The following is a 21,539-nucleotide window of genomic DNA, read 5'->3' as shown; positions in this document are numbered from 1 at the left end:
TTGGGAGAGGCCACAGCTTCCACCACAGACAATGGGTTAATGGAGTCACAATGACCGTGTACACGTCAGATAGAGCAATCCAGGTGCTCATGGTTTACTCATGGTTACAGGATGCCCTGTTTTCATCTAGTACCAGAAATTACCAAAAGGGAACAGGGTTTTCAGTCCATAATAGGTGCCACAGGGTACTAACATAACCTTAAAATGGGTGTTCGTCTAGCCCACAACTCAAGGAGAACGTGGGGTGCTTTGACTGTAAATAATCGTTGTTACAGGCTTGAAATTGTGACTCCGACCTATGTGAACATGATACCTGAAGCAGTGCTTTTGTAATAAGGCACATTCAAGTATGCCTCTGCTGAGACGTGGCAGTTGCAACTTGCAAGGCTGTCATAGTGAGATTACCAATTTTATATGATTAGGAAAACGTGCTCCTAATAGCTGACTGGAGAGACTTTATGGATTTTGCCTGCTTAGGGACAATAGGCGAATCTACACAAGATAGTTTGAGAATGAGTTTTGACTCCTAGAGGCTGGCCTCAAGTTTTTTGTGCCTTGAGTCTTCTTCTATAGGTGGCATATCGAAATCACAGTTAATGAACAGTAAACACTGGGTCACTCAATTGGTGATAGGCTACATTTTACATTCATACAGTACTTATAACTTACAGTATATTAGAAAATCACAACTATGTTTGTTCATGGACGTTTGTTTCATAAATGATGCCTTGATAAAGAGACCCTCTGTAGTCTAGTCCTAACAATGGAAATAATCTCAAGCGGTGTACTTGGTTCCATGTATGGTGCAATCTAATGGATCATTCTTGCCTCCCTAATAATAAAGAGACTATATAGACTAAAGGTATACAGCTAGTAATTCCCCTTCACAAAAAGGCTATATATTATGCCTGTGTGAAAGTAGCAAATTAAATAAATCAAACTGCTATCTTTATTGTGTTGGATGCTTTATACCTCATTTTATAAGCAGCGCATGGCCACTCCTTCCAAAATTGTCATGGAAGCACAACCTGGGCATATACTGACTCCCAATGACTGAAATGCAAGGTTGGGTTAAAAAGTCAAGGAATTATTTTGTGTTCTTGCATAGAAACATATTCTGATAAAAGGTTATTTACCAAGAGAACTAAACAGCTCTACATTAAAAAACTGGGACCTCTCCAAAATGGTCTGGCCTCACATCTTTCAGATCTGTGTTAAGCGCAAGACCTACCATGTAATAACTGAACACTCTTACCAGTCTTGGCTAAAACAGACACTCATATAAAATGTAATTTTTGACCCATGGTGCCCAAATGTTTAAATTCTGAAAGATATGGGAAGAATTACTAATGAATTGAATATTTGCATGGCAGACAGTAACGTTCTCTCAATCTCATATATTGCAGAGGGCACATTAAATGCAATTTCCAATCTGTTTACCATGAAAAGATCAAACTCCTCTTCATGGCGTGCAATCATCTGGTTTAGAGTTTCATCATCAGGAACTTCATCTTCCTCCTATAAAAGCATACATAAACAGTGATGTGAGAAATGTCAAAGCAAAGGCATCTATACCAGAATGTAAACACATAAAACACCTGTATTGTGGTGAATACAGTAATAAAGCAGAAAGAAACACATTAGGAATAACTAAGAAAAAAAATAACTCGCTACCAGTAATGTCCAAAAATCATGTGAATGGGCTACACAAACCCACAAATTAAACCCTGAAGCCGATTTAAAATATATACAGTAATGAATCTAAAAAATTAAAAAATAAAAAAAGTGAAATGTCCAAAAATACTTAAGGAATAGTTTAATTTTTTATTAGTAAAGCTACCAACATACAGCTTGGAAAGAGGAAAGTTTGAGAGTCGGTTCACACTAAGGCGACACAACTCCTTAGTACTTCGGGGGCGACTTGTGCATTACCATGCACCACGACTTCGGAGCGACTTGCAGGGCGCGACTTGTCAGGCTGACAAGTCGCGCTAGTGTGGACCGGCTCTGAAGGTCTTGCATGGAAAAAACAAACAAAAGAAAAACCACAAAAAGCTGGGACTTCAATATGGTAAATGTGGTCATGTCCAAAGGGCATGCAGAACACTGTAATGTTATGTGCTGAAATTTACTTTAATGTCCGTGCCTCACTCTTTTGTGGCGATTACACAGGATCGAAGACTCTCTCCCTAATCCCACATAACAAACAAGGGGTGTCTAAGAGGCTATTTGCCAAACACCACTGCCATCATGTGGGAGGAGGGAAAGTGCCATAACGTAGTGTTGTAACAAAATTAGGTTTCCCCGTTCAAGGAGAGCAGCATTGCTAACAATACCATCCTAACAAGAGTGAGCGCTGAGGTTTGACAGTCTTTTGGAATCTTATACTCTCCCATATGTAGAAGTGTCAGATCAGGCACTTTAGAACTTGAGGAGAACTGAGCATCTGCGGAGCAAAAAGAATATTTAATATATTTAATATAAGGGTCTAGCATTAAAGTACACCTGTTTTTTTGTCCGACATGGGCAAGGAACAGGTTCACTTTAGACACCCTTGATCAATAAATGATTATTGCCACGTCTGATGAACTTCCTAGAATCAGGTGATAAGTTCTCCTTTTATGGATGCATTTAAGGAAAGGCTAGAGAAATGATCAGCTGGTTTAGCACTGACCAAATTCGACTGTTGCCCAGGGTTCAGAGGGGGCTAGAAAAGCATGCATCTTCACTCAGCTAAAAAATTGCCTTTTACAATGTGTGCGAATGATATCTTATGTCTAGGGACAACTGTAACCTTTATGTGATAAACGAATGCATGTGTTCATTAGCTGTATTGTTTTCCGTTAAATGACCAAAAACACAAATTAATGGCACACCTTTAGATCTTAAAAGTACACACACAAATGTATTTAAACAAATTCAAGGGACATTACATAATTACAAATTGGCTGTAATTTTCAAACTGGCACTTATCATGTGCAGCCAGTTGCCCCACTAGCATTTTCTACATGGCCTAAAGTCTAAACATGAGAAAAAGTTGTGACAAAATATTAGTCAGGTAATTTCTTGTCCACTCTCTAAGCTCACAAAACTAAGCATGAGGTAGGGGAGGTTTTGCACAACAGAGGGGGGTGAAGCTATGCCTACAATCACATGTGAATAGACTGTAGGTTCTCAACTTTATAACCTTGGAACAGATGTAAAAAATAACCAGTAAGAGGAAAATGTATATGTGCTCTACCTAAATATACCCTCTACATATAGAACAGCTGCTGAATCAATACAACTAGATATATTAGATGCAGTTGTGCTTCTAGTTTCCTTGCTAGCACAATTTGAGCAGTTTGTTTTTAAAGATGTTTAATAAGCGATGTGTTTAACACTATATGATCCCTTTCTCTCTGTGCTTTCCATTTTCAAAAGTGTATTGTCCATTGAATGTTGCAGTACAGCTCTTTATTTATACAGTATACCAAAGGTCAAATCTGGTGAGAGATTTCTGCTAGTGGGTTGTATCTTGGAAACAGTGGAAGCACTAGCACTATATTTAATTGAGATTAGAGGTTTACTCGCTTGCTACAAAAGCAGGATATTTTTAAAAGACACTACATAGTAGATGGACTTATGATAATTTTGATAAGTGAATTGTATCATATGAGATTTGCACTATTCACATACAATTATATATTTAAACGTTCACATTTAGTAAAGGAAGTACAGTACATTGTTTAAAAGAATTGGGGAGTATAGATGTAATATTACAAATCATTAGCAGTTCAGAACTTATAGTGCAACTAAACCTATCATTTTTAGCCAAGGAAGCTGCCATCTTGGCCTCGGATCTTTTATCGCCATGATGCTGTACTTGTGGTCAGTTAGGACACCAGCCATTTGATGGTTTGACAGTTTGGTTGAGAGCACAACCAGTGTGGCCGTTCCATTCCTGGCACGTTCCGGGAATGTAACCGCTTTTAAACTGTTAAATTTATGGGTTTAGTTCTGCTTAAACTTATCTTGAGTTGTTTTTTAACCCCTTTGACTTCTGAACACACAGGAGAATAAATAAGCAGATCCTACTAGCGAATATCGGGTCCTACTATCAATTAACCCACTGTAATGTGTTCAGTCTTTTACCAACATCAAACACAGTGCTATTATTTACTTACCTTGTAGCTAAAAGTCTAAAAAAAAAAAAAAAAAAACACATTTTCTATAGCCGTTTATTTTGAAAAAAACATTTTCAACATAAATAAAAGGGCTTAGAAACCAAACTTGTATGACAAAAGTATCCTGTAACCTAAAAAATAAAAAAAAAAATCTATACTAGCATTCAAGACTATAACGGCTTTAAAAATATTATTTATAACGTACGAATTTCCATGTTAAAGCAAGCCAGAGTTGTATTGTTTTCATACTGAGAAATAAACTACTCCTGTTTATGGAAACAGAATGATTGCATTTCAACAACAAAAAGTAAGCAGACACGTTTAGCAAAAATGATTTTGGAAAAAAAAAATCATGTTATAAATAAAAATTGGTAGAGAAACAGTGCAATGAAAATGTAAAAAAAAAAAAAAAAAAAATGTAAAAAGAAACGTAAGCTGTTGCTGCTGTTAGAGCCAATTACATCAGCACATTTTGCAATATGACTTGTACATCACCTTGACTGCCCCAGCCAATAATGCAATATGCAAATAAAAGAACAACATATGTATGGATGGCAAGTGCTACATGCAAAAAAGACTGACCACTGCAGAAGCCATTGAAAAAACCAACCTGGCTGGCACCTTCTTGGCAATTATCTCCTGAAAGTTCATCTTTCTTTTGGCTCTAGGTCAATCAGTACAACACTATATTAGACAGGAGCACAGTCTTAGCAATGTAAAAAACCTCACTACTAAACATCCATACAGACAGTAGCATTTACCTTTCAATAATGCAGAAACTGTTTATTTGTCCCCTAAATACCCTAGCTTAATAAATTGCACTGGTTTCTTAATGATGCTGCATTGAAAGAAAATGCCAGAAAAAAGAAAAAAAAAAAAAAAAAAAAAAAAATCGCTATTGCCGTGTATCCTGCCACCATACTGCAGGTGGCACTTGTCATACCATCTGACTAGGGGGTTCCTAGTCTCTAGTCATTAGGTGTTCCATGGTGAAGAAAACAGTGCAGTGATGTCAAAACAGGCTGGATCCTCACAGACTTCGCCATTATACTTTCCTTTGTGCCTTGACGAAATGTGCATAAAAAGGTCCCTCTCTCTGCAAACACTGCTTTTTATGTTATATGTAGATGAATTTGAAATATGCAAGAATAGACATTTTGACTTACCTGTACATTTCCTATCTAGGATTACAGTACAAGACACAGGCAGATTATTCATACACCATGAGTTATAGGTGTGTTCCTTCAGGTGAGGAGACACTGGCTAAGCTTTTGAGGACATGCCCCCTGGGCACCTCCCCTATAACCCTACCCCACTCTGCAAGTCCTCAGTTGCAAGCATTGCAAAGTAAATCAAGGAATTGAAGGAAGGGTGACCTGTGTCCTGTACTTCAAGATATGAAATTTACAGGTAAGTAAAAATTCCTCATATAAATTGTACAGTAAAGGACACAAAGATCCATACACCAAGGAACCCCTAGCAATGAATATGAAGGGTGGGCAACAATGAGGCAAACATACCTGTGCCAACAGGCCCAATACAACACGAGTCAGTAAACCAAACTCAAAAAGTGCCGTTGCAAGAACCTTTTAGCAACAGGATACATCAGCAGAAGATTCTATATCATATTTTCTCAAAGGTTTACCAAGTGGAACAGAAGACCAGACATCAGCCTTACACAACTGAGCTACGGAGGCTTGGTGCGGAAATACCCAGGAAACTTCCAACGATTTGGTGGAATGGGTGCAGAAAAAAGGGCAGGAGGAGATTTGAGAATACAAGTTCTTGCAACCAGATTCCATACCCATCGTGTGATGGTGGAGTTTGAAGCAGAGTATCTCTTGCGGGGTCCCAAGGAAAGGACAAAAAGAGACTTTGCCTATCTGATTGAATCAGTAGCCTCGAGCAGGGCATAAGCATCATAGGACATACCCCTCACTGGGGTAGAATACTGAGCCTACCTTTGAAAAAAAAAGATGGCCTTGTGTGTAAGAGAGACAATTTTGTCATTGTGAAGTACGAGGAAAAAACCTTTACAGGAAAGGGCCACCAGATCAGAAACACTTCTGACAGGTGTGATAGCGAGAAAAAAGGCTACTTTGTAATAGATATTCTCTAGGGGACAATCCCCAATAGGTTCAAAGGTGGTTTCTGCAGGGCAGGAAGCACCAAGCTGAGAACCCAAGGAAGCACAGGGTGCTGCAAGGGAGGCTAGATATGATATACACCTTAAAGCAGGTCTTTATCTTCCCACAGCCCCCCCCCCCCCCATTTTAAACCCCTGCTTACCTGGCGGGGGTTCTCCACAGTTCACATACTCACCCATCCAGCGTTGTCCTCAACAGATCATCTCAGCAGCCACTGCTCGGGTTCAGCAGCCATGTTTCTGTGGAAACCCCTCCAGCTCTTCCAGGTTCAGCCAACGAGCTTCCTGATTAAGTGCTGCTAGGCCCGCCCCTTCCTGCTCTGAGAAAGAAATATTAAAGCCTCCAAGGATAAGTGACATACATATCCCAGTGAGCATAGTATTGAAGGTGGAATCAAATCTCTTTCTGTAAAAGAAAAAAAAAAAAAAAAAAAGATATTCAGGAAGCGGAATGGAGGAAGGGTGGAGAGGAGAAAGGTTCTTTCAAGAGAGACCGTGAAGACAGACTCCTTAGCTTGTAGTAAGGCCAGAATACAAGGCACAGCATGATCTCTGGGACAGAAATAGCGGTGTTCACACATGACAAAAGTATTTGCAGGTAGGAATAACATTTTTCTCTCCTTTAAGACCAGGACTTGAACAGCCATGTCATTAAAGCCAAAGAAGCAGGGTGGAATAGTGGGCTTTGAAATAGGCTGTTGGGAAGAGGCTAGGGATTGTCTGCTAGAAGTCAGTGTATGTGTGTACCAGGTTCATCTGAAGCAGTTTAGTGCAATTAGGATCTTTATTTTCATGGTGGAAAGGAGGAAAGATGTAAATTAGCCTGAACTGAAACCAGAGGATTATCAAGGCACCTAAAGCTTGAGCTAGAGGATCCCTGGTTCCGGCAACAAATACTGGTAGTTGGTTGTTGAATCTGGAGGCTAGAATGTCCCCACCTGGAGTCCATTATTGGCATATTGGGTTAAAGACATCTGGTTGAAGGGCTCATTTCCTTTCATCCAGGTGATGGAGGCTAAGGTAATCAGCTTTCAAGTAATCCACTTTGTGGCCTGCTTCCTTAATTGCAGCCAGTCTTCTGGTGCCCCTTGATGGTTGATAGAAGCCACATTGATAAGATTGTGTAACTGCAGTCTAAATGGGTGACCTTTTAGAAGGTGGGATCAGTGTTACAGGGTCAATAGAACTGCCATGAGCTTTAAGATGTTGATGTGGAGCTTGGTTTCCTCCAGTGACTATGTTCCTTGGACTGTCAGGAATTGGAACACTTCTCCCTAGCCTAAGAAACTCGCATCTGTTGCGATAAACTTCCAGTGATGGGGAAGAAACGTCTCCATTGTTAGGGCTGGAGCGGTGATCCACAAAGACAGGGACTGCCTTGCTTGGCTGGAAAGGAGAATGGGTAAATCATGAAAATGAGCCTGTTTTTTCAAGGTTGACAGGATGTTTAGCTGGAGAGTTCATAAATGAAATTGTACCGCCTCAAAGGAAACCATCATTAGACTAGAATTCTCATGGAGAAACTCATTATGGAAGGTCTTTTAAATATAAAGAGAACTCTCTTTTCTGGGAGAAAGACTTTTGCTTGGGATGTGTCCTGGACCAGATGCAAGTATCCAGGCTGGAGAGCAGATTTGTTAACCCAGCGAAAGGCCTGAAGCATCTGAATTGCCTTGTAGACATTTTCTGATAGGCAGAGAGCCAGTGACTTGGATGGCAGGAGTTCTTAGGAGGATGAGGAGAGGTGCCAAGACCTTTGTGAACACTCTGGGAGCAGAGGAAAGGCCAAAGGGCAGTGCGAGAAACAGATAGTGATTGTCTGCCACTGTGAAGTCAAGAAAACATTGACGAGGTGACTAAATGGTAACATGCAGATAGGCATTTTGGATGTCCATGGATACCATATATTCCCCCTGTCACAGTGAGGCAATTACTGACCTTTTAGATACCATATACAATTTTGGAATTAGAAAGAATCTGTTGCAGGATCCAGAATAGGATGAATACCCCCACTGGGCTTTAATACTGTAACTGGCTTGAGTAGAGTGCTTTGGAACCTGTCTTGTGGTGGTACTGGCACAATTCCCTAGAAAAAAGATGGTTCAGGGCAATCTGCAAATCCAACGGTTCTTGGGCAGTTTTTGGTTGATTTGACAGAAACTGGTGAAGGGGTTGAGTTTCGAACTCTATTTTGTATCATATTAATTCCACCAACTTAACCCACAGGTCTAGGATGTCTGTGACCCAGAGAGGCAAACTGCAACAGATGTCCCCTGACTCTTAGGAGTGCAGGCACAATGTCACTGTGAAGCGGGCTCAAGGGAAGGTTTGGTGGTCATTGTGGGCCAAACTTTGTGCAGAAAGGGCAGGGTGAATTTAGGTTTTGAAGTCGAAGCCTGGTTAGAACTGACAGGTGCTTTGGATTTAGCTATGGGTCTTGAAACCACCCACTGTGTGAGTAAAACCTTCCAACCAGTGACTTCTTTGATGAACTTGTTCAAGTACCTCACCACAAAGATGTCTTCTTTGAAAGGGCATACCTGCGATGAGCTTTTTGAAGGCAGGCACAGCTATCCAAGCTTAAAGCCATAAGATTTAGCACATGCCAATGGAGATTAGAGCCATTCTGGATGAGTAAAAGCAATTGCTGTAATTGCTCTATAACAGCACAATCCTAAAATTCAGGATCGTGTTGTTGTTCATTGTCCAAGTCCATTTAGCTGCAGTTTAACATACCAAGATTGCAGCAAGAGCCTGTTGCAGGGCTGGGTCTGTAAGAGTAAATTGTCTTTAGAAGTGTCTCAAATTTTCTATCTACAGAATCTTTGAAAGAAGGGACCTTTTCAATGTGCACAGTGAAAAGTTTGTTTAGGACAGAGACTGCAGGATCAAATACAAGAATAGCCCACTTCTTTGAAAACACTTTTTCCATGTGAAGACAATCTTCTACAAGTCCTGCCAACAGAGCCTAAATACCCTCCTAAATACTCTGCATCCTCTAGGATAGTGATGGCGAACCTTGGCACCCCAGATGTTTTGGAACTACATTTCCCATGATGCTCATGCACTCTGCAGTGTAGTTAAGCAGCATGGGAAATGTAGTTCCAAAACATCTAGGGGGTGCAAAGGTTCGCCATCACTGCTCTAGGATAAGCATATTGGGATAGAACTCTGGTTAAGAAGTGGAAGTAGAAGAGGCATAGCATTTTTGGGCCTTGGATGAAGATGGCTCTATTACGGTCATGATCTGTCTGAGGAAATGTGACAGATGCAGAGAATCCTGTTTTGGTCAAATATGCTGCTTGTTTTGTGCCTGAAATAGAACCAGAATAGGATGCAGAGACCAAAAATTATTGCAAACAATCACCTTGTAAAACAACCCATTCAGTTTAAAATAGAAATAAAATTACACAAAACTGAGGACTCAAGTGGAGTAGGTTATAGAGGAAGAACCCAGGGTGCATGACCTCAAATGCTTTGCCAGTTTCTAATCACCGAAAGGTACACCCCTATAACACATGGTGTATAAATAATCTGCCCGTGTCCTGTAGTATACAAAATAGGAGTTTTTTTACCCCATGTTGGAAAGGGGGAGTGAATTTCTCTACCAAATGCAAAGAAGGGTCCCTGGAAGTTCTACTGCTAACTAGATAGTTATTTCCCTTTGATTGTATGTCACATACAGATAGCCAAATAGCACAATAGGTACAAATTAATTTTAGCTTTCCCTGCTGTAACAGCGGAGAAAGCATGGGGAATATTTTCAAATATATAGAGGCCTGTGACATTTGCAATCAAAGTGAACCTGTGGGGAGAACAGAGTTCATACAGACAGCGACCATAAATAACAGCAACCCAAGACCCAGGAAAATGGAAGTGGGGGTGCTTTCCTACGAATTATTAACCATCTTTAACCAACCAACAGTACGTTGTGTGGTGAAGTAGAAGATGGGCCAATATATGTCACCATGACAGCTGGTTGGTATTTGTGGAGCACATTGTGGGGGGGGGTTTATGGTAGCGTTCCTGGGAGCATGTTCCTAGGACATGCTTTCAGACACCTGGAATTGCTCAATATGCAATGTCAAGCAGCATTCAAATTGCCTATACATGGTTTGAATCTCGGCCGGTTCCTGCTAAACAGGCCAAGATTTGAACAGTCTATAGCTAGCCTTCGTTTTTAAGGAAATACATAAGAAGTTTTAATAATTTTAATAAAATTTGAATTTCTATATTAACCATTTAAACATATTACTTTTGTATCTTGTTTCCTGTCCCAAAAGTGTAATCAGAAATCTGCGCATAATGATTATGCATATCTCATGTTATTTATTCTGTTGGGAGCCAAGTTTGTCATGCACTTTTTAAATAGGCAAAGAGCTATTACTATCTCTTCAGACAGTATGCAGACAGTTGCCAATCACTACATGTGAGGTAGAGCTATACAGCTTTAATGTCAGTGAAATTACTGTACTAGATCTACTATGTAGTCAGGAAAGGCAATTTCCTTGAGAGGATTCTGAGACCTAGTCCTATACAATATAATTCAAGTATAGCTAGCATAACAATCATTTGCCCATTATTTCACGTTGCTTATTACCAATATCAAATTCCATCGTTAAAGATTGAATGTTTGGTCCTCAAAATTATTCATTTATAAAAAAAAAAAAAAAAAAAAAAAAAAAGTCTTGGCTTCATTGTTCTAAACAAAAAAGTAGCAAAAAGCTATATTTATTGTCTGATTCTTTTAGGTTCATTATGATAAAATTATGCTTAATTTTGAACTTTCCCTAGAAAAAGTGTGGCCAATAAAAAAGGCACACAATTGGTTGCATGGCCATTTACCTGTAGTTAAACACAAAGTACAAGCTAAGTAGTAAAAAACACTATTCTTCACAACCTAATCCTGCAACTGCAGCAATATGCATTTGTCGTTTATGTTGCCCATGAGCACGTTTACAGTGCAGTTTAGTATTTGTGTCTAAATGGTGCCATCTTGAGGAAGCTTATCATAACTAAAATATTAGTAATGGAGGAAAAAAAAAAAAAAAAAAAACACACATACAAAAAGATTAATATTGATCAGCAACTCTAAACCTTATTTTTTTGGGTGGGGGAATGATACCTGCTTGCCCAAAACTCTTTACTAATAGTACTGTGGTGGGTCCCAGCAGGGAAAATGCATAGACATGGCCTCACTTATAATACTCAAGCTGATACCTGCACAACTACAGCAAACTCTTACCCCAAGTTCATGTTTACCCAGGAAGCAAAGGTGAGCACTTAAAATGCGGAGTAGAGTGTTCCACACTGGCAGCTGATGCATCAGAATTTCAACACAATATGTTGTACTTAAACGTTTGGTTTGTTGGTAAGCATCAAAAAGGGGTTTTCTTTTCACAATGGTAAGACAGCTTGGTTGGCTATCTGGATTGCCAGGAGTTTATAAAGGATTTACAGAATTGCGTTTCTCAGTAAACTCAGTGTGGATTCAGGCTTACAGAGTATGTGTGTTCAAGCAGTGATGCGAGCATCGGACGGTTTATCCTTACAACTGATGAAATGTAGCAGTATAATAAACTGGCCAGGCCTCCAGATGCTCATGATTTAAAAAAAGAATAAGTAGTTTTTTTTTTTGGAGGCTGTAATCACCCATCTAGTTTTATGAGAAGAGCAGCTGCTCACCTAAAAATTACACCTTTCATGAAATAAGACATTCCTTCTTTACATGTTGTCAGGATTATTGGGGAGATTAAATAAAAGAAAAATGGAAATAGGTCATATTCTGTTTTATATAGAAATTTTGAGCAGTGGCGTCCATGTTGTAGAAGGTCACTCAAAGTTCAAATCTCCTAAGCAATATGCCTATTCAGGAGATTCTTAAAAAGTTTCAACAGACATGCTGTGTTGACCTAAGGTAATAAATAGTCTGTAACTTTCTTTAGATAAAGTCTAGCTGACGCTATACCAGGATAATCTTGTTTGTGTGGTGATCATAAACCCTAGTCAAGTATTCTGTGTTTAAACCCATTTAAAAATAAGATTTACAGATATATTATAACCATATATAAGAATATTAACAATGAAATTATATATATATATATATATATATATATATATATATATATATATATATATATATGTGAATAACATACATAGATATGTAGGAAAACGTTATATATTATAGTGGTTTCATTCTTGCTAAATTCTAGCTTTAACTGATATTGATGACTTATCTCTGCATGTCAAGAAAGGCTTCAGTAAACCTTTGTAAATTGTAAGTGGTAAATTTGCCATAAAACTTTTCGGACCTTGCCAGAAGTCTAGTCTCGAAGGTCTGGGATTATAGGCTCTTTGTCAATATAAGGTTCAAAGTTTATTTGTTATATTGCTATATACTGAATCTAAAAGCAATACAATACTGCCATCTTTGGTGACTGATTGCTACTAAATGTAGTCTTTGGTTAAAAGTCATTTCCAATATATATAGCTATATATATTAATATATTCTTACTAAATGGTGTTATCAGATTCAATCCTTACCTAGATGCATGATGGAGAGATTCGATGGATATGTAATGGATGAGAGTATGGATGTTTTTATGATATTCTTAAATGGAGAAATCATATAGTTTTAATATCCAATATACTGGACAACCAAGAGGTGTCACCCAATGACCTCACCAGTTAAAGCGGTTGTAAACCCTATTAAAAAAAAAAAAAAAAAAACCTGCAAGACAAAGGCATAATGAGCTAGTATGCATCGCATACTAGCCCATTATGTTTAACTTACCTTAAAACGAAGCCCCGACACGGACCCCCGGACATCGATGCGGGCGCTGCCATGATCCCTCGTCGTCTCTTCCGGGTTCGGCGGCTCCGGCGCGCTGATTGGCCGAAAGAGACGGCTCCAGCGCGCTGATTGGCCGGAGCCGCGATGACGTCACTCCCGCGCATGCGCGCGGGAGTGATTTTTCCGGCAAGTTAATTGAAGGTCCCCCCGGACCTTCAGAGCGCATGCGCCGCTCGCGCGAGCGGCTGCATGCACTGTAAATATCTCCTAAACCGTGCCGGTTTAGGAGATATTATTTGTACCTACAGGTAAGCCTTATTATAGGCTTACCTGTAGGTAAAAGTGTCAAAAAGCGGGATACAACCGCTTTAATGGATAAGTTAGCCCAACCAACGGGGATAAAATTACTCCTTCTGGGTTCGACTTATGGTAATTTTACAGCCCTTTTGTTCAATACAATATAAAAAGGGAACCCCAGATGAGAGAGAGGCACATTACATTACGACAACATACATTACACTTACAACATACAGGCTACTCACATCCATACATATACTCATCTATACATACTCCATTTTGCTCCATCATTCATCTGAAACTTGGAAGGACGCCAAACGAAACTCCTCCCTAACTGGCCACCATTTTGGGAAGGCAGCCATCTTAAGGACTCTGGTAACGACCATTTTAAGCTAGCAGCCATCTTAAGTATGGTAAATATACCTTGCTGTTTATTTCATTATTATTTACAATTGTTTATGTCCTTCCTTACATATTTTACATTTCATGCTAAAGGGTAATGAGATTACAATCCCAGCCGTATAAACCATGTCGATTTTTCTTTAAAAACTGATTTTTATACATTTTTATTAATATCAGATTTAGCGCATATTGGCGTATTAGTTTTGCATGACCTATTCTTGCTCCATCTGCAGTGGAGTGACTGTCGGCTGCGCATGGTTTATTCTACTATACCTGGGAAAAATGTAATCTTGTTTTATTTTTCTTTCATCATTGAGCTACACATCACATTGTATTTATCATTTTTAGTTTGTATTTTATGTAAGGTTATCTTTTTGTGTCATCTCCAGTTTAATCATTTATTGTGAATACATGTCTTGTGAATAAATATTCTTATATATTCCCTACTGTAGACGGTTTTCACTAAGATTGGTATATGCTTTTAAAAAGAAATTAAGACTTCCGGTTCCGGCGCCGCATGGAGTAGCTGGGTCTTTAGCAGCTCCCGCGGTGTGCCCCAGCAAACCGGCATATAAACTCTGCCCGCCACCTCCAGCTCGCCTCAGGCTACCCCCACTTGCTTCAGGACACCGTCTGGAACCGGCCGATATCCGCCACTTATCCCGCCATGGAGCGGTTTCTCGAAAAACCGGCCTCGCTGCCTCCGCCGGGTACGACCCAAATCGAGGCCGCGGTCGTGGCCTACACCGGATCGGCGGCGGAACCCGCAGCGATGGATACCTCTAAACGGCCAGAGGATGACCCCCGGCCACCCACTACTGCAACCTCCTCTGCTCCGGACCCCTCCACTAAGAGGATAGCTAAGGCGGTGGTGGCCTTACTCACCCCCACTATTACAGCCTCAGTGGAATAGGCCGTAGGCATGGCTGCGATCAGGAAGGAGCTTGAGTCTCACTCACACCGCCTCAATGAGGCAGAAAGCCGTATCTCCAGTGTAGAGGACGAACTATACCAAATGCAAGGCACAGAACAAACACAGGACAAATTGAACCGCCTTATCATGGACAAACTGGAGGACCTGGAAAATAGGTCTCAGCGGAGTAACCTAAGATTCATTGGGATTCCAGAATCCGTCCCACCCTCAGCCATTCCTGAAATCTGTGCGAGGAAAATCCCTGCAGCCTTGGGCATACAAGGGACTTGCATTGTGGAAGGGGCTCACAGAATGGGTCTCTACTCTGAAGAACGTAAGACCCCTCGCCCTGTTATCGCGAAATATTTGAACTACGCAGACAAATCTGCTATCCTTCAGAAATTCCACCAAACGCCTCATTTCCAGATCGAAGGTATGAAAATCCTTATATTTGCAGACTATTCAGTCGACGTCGCAAAAAAAAACGCAAAAAACTTTCCAAACCGTATGCTCCCAGCTGCATCGGGAACGCATAAAGTTTACCCTGGCCTACCCGGCGACATTGCGCCTTCGTGCCCCGAACGGCAATCAACTATCCTTTCAAGATCCTGCGGAGGCAGAAAAATTTGTCCGCTCTCTTCACCACGGCGAATCAGGTCACAACAACTCGGCTAAATCCCTTTCTTTTTCCAGGCCGGATATTCCTCACAGCCCCAGGAAGGAATCCCCTAAACGGCAATGATACTCAGACATGGTTAAGCTCTGGCCGCACTGCCCCCCCCCCGCTGAATCTACTCCTGAGTGGGCCATGGGACCGTTTTCCTCCGGGCCTGGCTCCCGGGTGGCCCCTGCCGTCCGACGGCAGAAACCGTAAGCTCGCCCTCTATCATTGGAGATTTGTTATGTATTATGTTCCACAGTTTTTGTTGTTCCAATTCTGCTGTTCACTCGTGCCTATATTTTGTACTGTTCTTTATGCCATGGCTGCACTATGCTCGGTCGTAGGTCGCGACCCAGGTTTTCTGCAGACACGATCACTGTTAGGGCTCACTTTGCTCCGTTTAGTATCTGGAGATGCACTTGGGGAGCTGTGCTCCATCGCATACACATGCGGAAAAAAGTGAAGTCCTTGTGACTATGTTATTGTGCTTATTTTGCATTTCATGTCCTTCCCACCCAGTTTTCCGGTTTCCCTTTTCCCCGTTTCTTCCTCTCTAGGGGTCAGACTCCTCATAGTTGCTATACTTGCTTGGCACACTCTCTCAATCAGGTGGCGGTTTCATCTATTTTGATAAAACCTTGCTATCCCCCCGATAATGGTTAGATCCTCTCTCGGTTACTGCACACATCCAACCCCCTCGATTAAGGTAAGACGCTGATATCCTGGAATGTTAAGGGTCTGAGATCCCCGGCTAAGAGAATGAAAGTCCTGCGGCATCTTAAACGCCTCTGTGCCGATATAGCTCTTATCCAGGAATCACATCTTTCCTCTGAAGACATGGTTCGCATGGAAAAGCTTCGGGTGGGCAAGGTAGTGGGCTTGGCAGCGCTCGGGCGCAAGGCTGGTGTACTCATTCTATTCCATAAAAATCTCCCGGTAGAAGTCCTTTCTGTGGATGCGGACACGGAGGGCCGCTATGCTCACATCCGCATCAACAGTAAGGAATTAGTCATCTTTAACGTATACGCTCCCAACGTTTTTGACCAATCCTTTTATTCGGCATTATCTGCACGAACCCTGACTCTCCCTCACGTACCGCACCTGATGGGGGGCGACTTTAATGCGATCATGGACCCGGGCCTCAATAAGTCACTGTCCCCTTCGGCTGCGCATCCTCGTTTAGCCGGTTCCCCCACACCCCTAGCCACGCTCACGGACTCTCTGTCATTAACAGACGTTTGGCGGCATTTCCACCCGACTGACCGGGAATATACCTTCTATTCCCACCCCCACAAGACTTTCACGAGAATTGACTATCTGTTCTGCTCTGACTCCCTCCTCTCGCTGGCCCAGGACGCAGTAATTCACGACATGGCGATATCGGACCACTCTCCTCTCTCCGTTTCCATTGACTTTACCGGTTCCCCTGCTGTCCCCCTGATATGGCGGTTCCCCCCCCCCCTTCCTAGCCAACAACGCTGACTTCAATTCATATTTGGAACGGGCATGACAGGAATACTCTGACTAATGCGGACCACTCCTCCTCCCCCCATTTGTTTTGGGAAGCGGGCAAGGCCTATCTGAGAGGCCGTATTATCTCCTACGCGGCGGCGTACAAATGGCACACTAATAGCGGCTATAAATCGGCGAGTGAACGGATTTGCGAGGCACAACGCAATTTACTCCTGGCGGACACCCCATCGACCAAGGAAACTTGGGTCCTAGCTAAAAAGAATTTGACGAATGGGCTGATAAAGCCGAACGTATCCGCACAGCACATTTTGGCGCGTCCTTGCACAAGTTCGGCAACAAGGCTGGCAAACTGTTGGCGAAAATGTGCAAGGGTCGGCCTTCACCCACACATATTGGGTCCCTGCGGGACTCCTCGGGCACGGTCGACTCCACCCCCAAGGCGTACAATGTATCATGAGAGACTTCTACTCTTCGTTATACGGTCCAGAAGACATAGATGACGCGTCCGGCGACATGTTTTTGTCAGGCACGGGAATCCCTCGCATTAGCCCTGCACATCTGGACATGTTAAATGCTCCGATATCGGCGGAAGAAGTCGCACACACGATCAAGCATCTAACGGCGAGTAAATCACCTGGTCCAGACGGCCTCACAGGGGAATTTTACAAATCAATTACAGCGAGTCTGGTCCCTACTCTGGTGGCGGTATACGCGTACATTTGGGACGGCGGGCCCTACCTACCGACGGGTAACCAGGCTATAATCAAATTACTTGCGAAAAAGGGTAAAGACCCGCTAGAACCGGGATCCTACCGCCCTATCTCGTTACTCAATCTCAACGTGAAAATCCTGTCAAAAATTTTAGCCTCGCGTCTGGCACTTATCATGCCCCATTTGATCCACCTGGCGCAATCCGGTTTCACAAAAGGACGATCGGCCACGGCGAATATCCGCAAAGTGCTATTGGTACTCGAACAAGCCCGGTTACACCCAACCAAAGACCTAGCTATAGTCACATTAGATGCCGAAAAGGCCTTTGACAATGCCAACTTTGTCTGGCTGCGTAAAGTGTTAGATACCATAGGTTTCCAAGGCCCGTTTGTCCGACTGATTACTTCTATGTATGCATCCCCGACTGCTAGACTCTGCGTAGGAGGTTCTATGACTGAGGACTTCAGACTGTTCAAGGGTACGCGCCAAAGCTGCCCACTGTCCCCTCTATTGTTTAATCTGGCGATGGAACCCCTATCCCGATATCTCTCTGGCACTGCCCCCCTACACGGGGTCCGCCTGGGTCACCACGACCTGAGGATCTCTATTCGCTGATGACGTTCTTTTCACTTCATGCCCCTCTGACGACATTCCCACGATTGTGTCCACATTTGACGCCTTCAAGAAATGCTCGGGCCTCAAAATTAATTACTCGAAGAGCGAGATTCTCCCCCTGGGTTCAGGTGGAACCCGCGTGTGGGAATCGACATCTCCCTTTAAAATAGCGACGCACTTCATTACCTATCTTGACATAAATATAGGAAGGACCCCCGCATCTATTTATACTCTCAATTATCCACCGCTGTTTGCCAAAATTAAAGGGGAACTGGAAAACTGGAGGGAACTGCCCCTGTCTCTCTTGGGGAGATGCCACTTGCTAAAGATGGTCAGTTTTTCCCGCATTTTGAATTTCCTTCAAACTCTCCCATTATTGATTAAACATAAAGATGTTCAGGACCTCTCCAGGGCGTTCTCCAGGTTTCTTTGGAGAGGGAAGAGACCTCGCATCTCTTCAAAAAAAACTGTGCCTCCCCAGGCGAGACGCGGGTATAAATTTTCCCGACTTACGCCTGTATAATTTATCGTGTTTATTGAGAGTGGCATTGGACTGGATATCTCGGACCTCGCAATTCTCGAATTTCGAGTTGGAAGCCCAGATACCCGACCCATTCACCTTAGTCGCACTCCTCCACGCCAAATGGGTCCAACTTCCTCCCACACTACGTCATAACCTGCTCCTGAGGGATACGGTTATTGCATGGAGGGAAGTGAGGAAACTTTTAAAATTGCCTCTGTACTTTTCCAAACATCTCCCGATTCGGGTCAACCCCGCTTTCCCCCCCCAGCTTGGCACATGCGGTCTACAAAGGATGGGAAGCAAAGGGACTGGTCAACTTCATCCAACTCTGCAACCCACAAACGGGACTCCTGCTGTCCTCCTCTGAAATCTCGGAGACACACGATTTGCCACCTTCAGACTCTTTCTACCTGTCACAATGCCGACACTTCATTCGTGGCACGTCAACCAAGCCCGACAGCCGGTTCAAACTCTCTCTCATCGACACCCTACTGGACTCTGGCAAATTCACCATCTCGGATATCTATAAACCACTCATTCAGCAATGCCCACCCGCCTCATTTACTTCCTCAGCATCGAACTGGCTCAAGGACTTCCCGGGTGAGGACACATTACCCAAGATGATTAGCAGTCTCCGGACCACTCTCGGACTCACCCCCAACTCTATTTGGAAGGAAACATAACTAAAAATTTTCCATAGAGCCCATATCCCCTTCTTATCGGACAAGACTATTCCGGATGCTCATAAATGTCCTCTTTGCCTTGCTGAGCAACCCTCCCTCTTCCACAAACTTTGGGACTGCGCACTGATATCAGCGTTCTGGGACAGGGTACTAGCATTCATAGCATCGGTAACCAAAATATCCGCACCAAAAGACCCTCTTCTATTGCTCTTCGGATATTGGGACAAGCGTCTACAAAAATGGTCAAGCACTTCAGCCGAACCACCTCGTCTTTGGATTCTTACCACCTTGCTCATCGCCAGGCGTTTGATTCTGAAACAATGGATAGCAACCTCCCACCCCCCCCACCCCCGCACATCCATGCTGCGGTCAGAGCTAACCACACTCCACTCAATTGATCGCCTCAACACAGACTTTTCAGCCCCCTCTGCGGCCGACGCCTTCAACACCAAATGGAACATCTTCTCCAAGCATATCTCTAACGCTCTGGACTCCCCCCTGATACCTTCACTTTTCAGACAGATGTCCCTCCCCCAGATGCAACCCCTTCTTAGCTGCCCTCTGCACAGGTCGAGGACATGGTTTTCGGGCCCCTCCCTAACCCTATTTCTATCCCTATTTCTCCTCCTCCTGCTCGCAAAGAGTGGGCAGGCGACTCCCAGCCCCCCCTATGTGATGCGGTTTATGTCATTTCCATGTATATGCATATCCCTGTTATGTGTTTTGTTAAACTTGAAAATTTTAAATAAAAAAAAAAAAAAAAAGAAATGAATCGATTAAAAAGAGATTCTCCTACCTTACAGATCTTTGCTTATTTACATAAATGGAGACACTGTTATATTCAGAGCAGTATAAATATTCTGACAATGTGAACTTATTTTGTTACTTTCGTCTTTAAAAATACCCCTGAGGTTTAAACCTGCTTGTGAACATTTTGAATTTTTCAAGGGGCATACACTGATCAAGCATGGATGAAATCATTTTCATCTATTCATTTAGCTGCTTATATTTAAATATTAAAGTGTTACTAAAGCCAGGACCCTGTATTCACTATAGCTAGTCCCCCACAGTACACAGAACATGGAAATGCATTCGTTTTAGTAAATATAAACTGCCAAATACCTTATCTCATCAACTGTGTATAAGCGGTCTTATCACTTCTATGTGTATATGGTTAAAGTGCTTGTTAAAAAAAAAAAAAAGGATCCTGTTCCTTTAAAGCATGTTCTACAGCATAGTGCTTGTGCTGTATAATTTGGCCCCCCTGTATGACCTGGCTGATCCTACCTAGTGCTGCCCCCCTGTAAACGGACCACGGTGTATCATGGCTGCTGAGCCCTGACACCATGGTCAGTTTATGTGCCTCTGTCATCAGCTGTCTCTCCTCTGTTTCCTCCATGTCTATGAGCTCCTGTATGTGGGTGCGCCCTGCCCCTCCCCTCCTGCCGCTATTACTAGTAAATTAAAAACTTTTAAAAAATTTACTGCCAGCCCCTCTTGTAGCCAGCTATAACATGCAGTGTAAGTGTTAATGCAAAGATATACAGCGCAGATTTGGTGTACTAAAGTGCTCAACGTGGCTGAATGTATAATAAAGAGAATCAAAAAATATCCAACTCTATAATACAATAAAAACACCCCGTGAAGTGAATACATAATGTCCATTCAGGTGATAAATAAATAGTAGCAATCCTAAAAGCAATCAAAACAGTCCAAATTAGTATATGCTTCAGCAAGTGGCCAGTGAAGGTAGCTGAAGATAAAAGTAAAGTGCTCAGGTGCTGAAATTCAGGTGCATTAGCATGCTGCAAACGGTGTAGTGACAGGGTGACTCGATCCTCTCCCCTAAGGTTCTTCCACTTACCGGACTGAGTGGACCCCCAAACCTTATAGTGTAAGGGTCATTCAGGCAGAGTCCGGTATGTGATCCGGGAAATGATCTCTGTATCCTGGCTACGACCGAGGAGTGACTCCTATTGGCTCCCGACAGGTAATGACCATAAGGAAAGGAGAAACCCAAATAGCGTAATATTGCTAAGGTACGTTTATTAAAATATCCAAGAATAAAACTCACATTTAGGCTGATATAAAAAAGCGATGACTGTCATATATCGGTAGATCCCTGGGATTACAGTGTGCAGCGGGCCCCCTTGGTT

The 21,539-nt window shown here is 42.5% G+C and overlaps 1 protein-coding gene across 2 annotated transcripts in view; it reads right to left on the bottom strand.

The window, feature by feature from the left end:
* SMARCA2 (SWI/SNF related BAF chromatin remodeling complex subunit ATPase 2) overlaps positions 1–21,539 on the bottom strand; it is a 300,239-nt gene that overhangs the window by 100,941 nt on the left and 177,759 nt on the right. Inside the window, exons 26-27 of one of the 2 annotated variants that reach the window (XM_082242988.1) lie at positions 4,777–4,830; positions 1,441–1,518 (exon numbers count right to left, since the gene is read on the bottom strand). In XM_082242988.1, the coding sequence (XP_082099114.1) occupies positions 1,441–1,518; positions 4,777–4,830 (132 nt within the window). The remainder of the gene's footprint in view (positions 1–1,440; positions 1,519–4,776; positions 4,831–21,539) is intronic. The other variant, XM_082242989.1, reaches the window with a different exon arrangement.

The sequence above is a fragment of the Pelophylax lessonae genome (assembly GCF_965119305.1).
Source record: "Pelophylax lessonae genome assembly, chromosome: 1".
NCBI classification, from domain to species: Eukaryota; Metazoa; Chordata; class Amphibia; order Anura; family Ranidae; genus Pelophylax; species Pelophylax lessonae.
The sequence above is the reverse complement of the archived record's forward strand: the minus strand, read 5'-3'. Positions and strand labels throughout refer to the sequence as shown.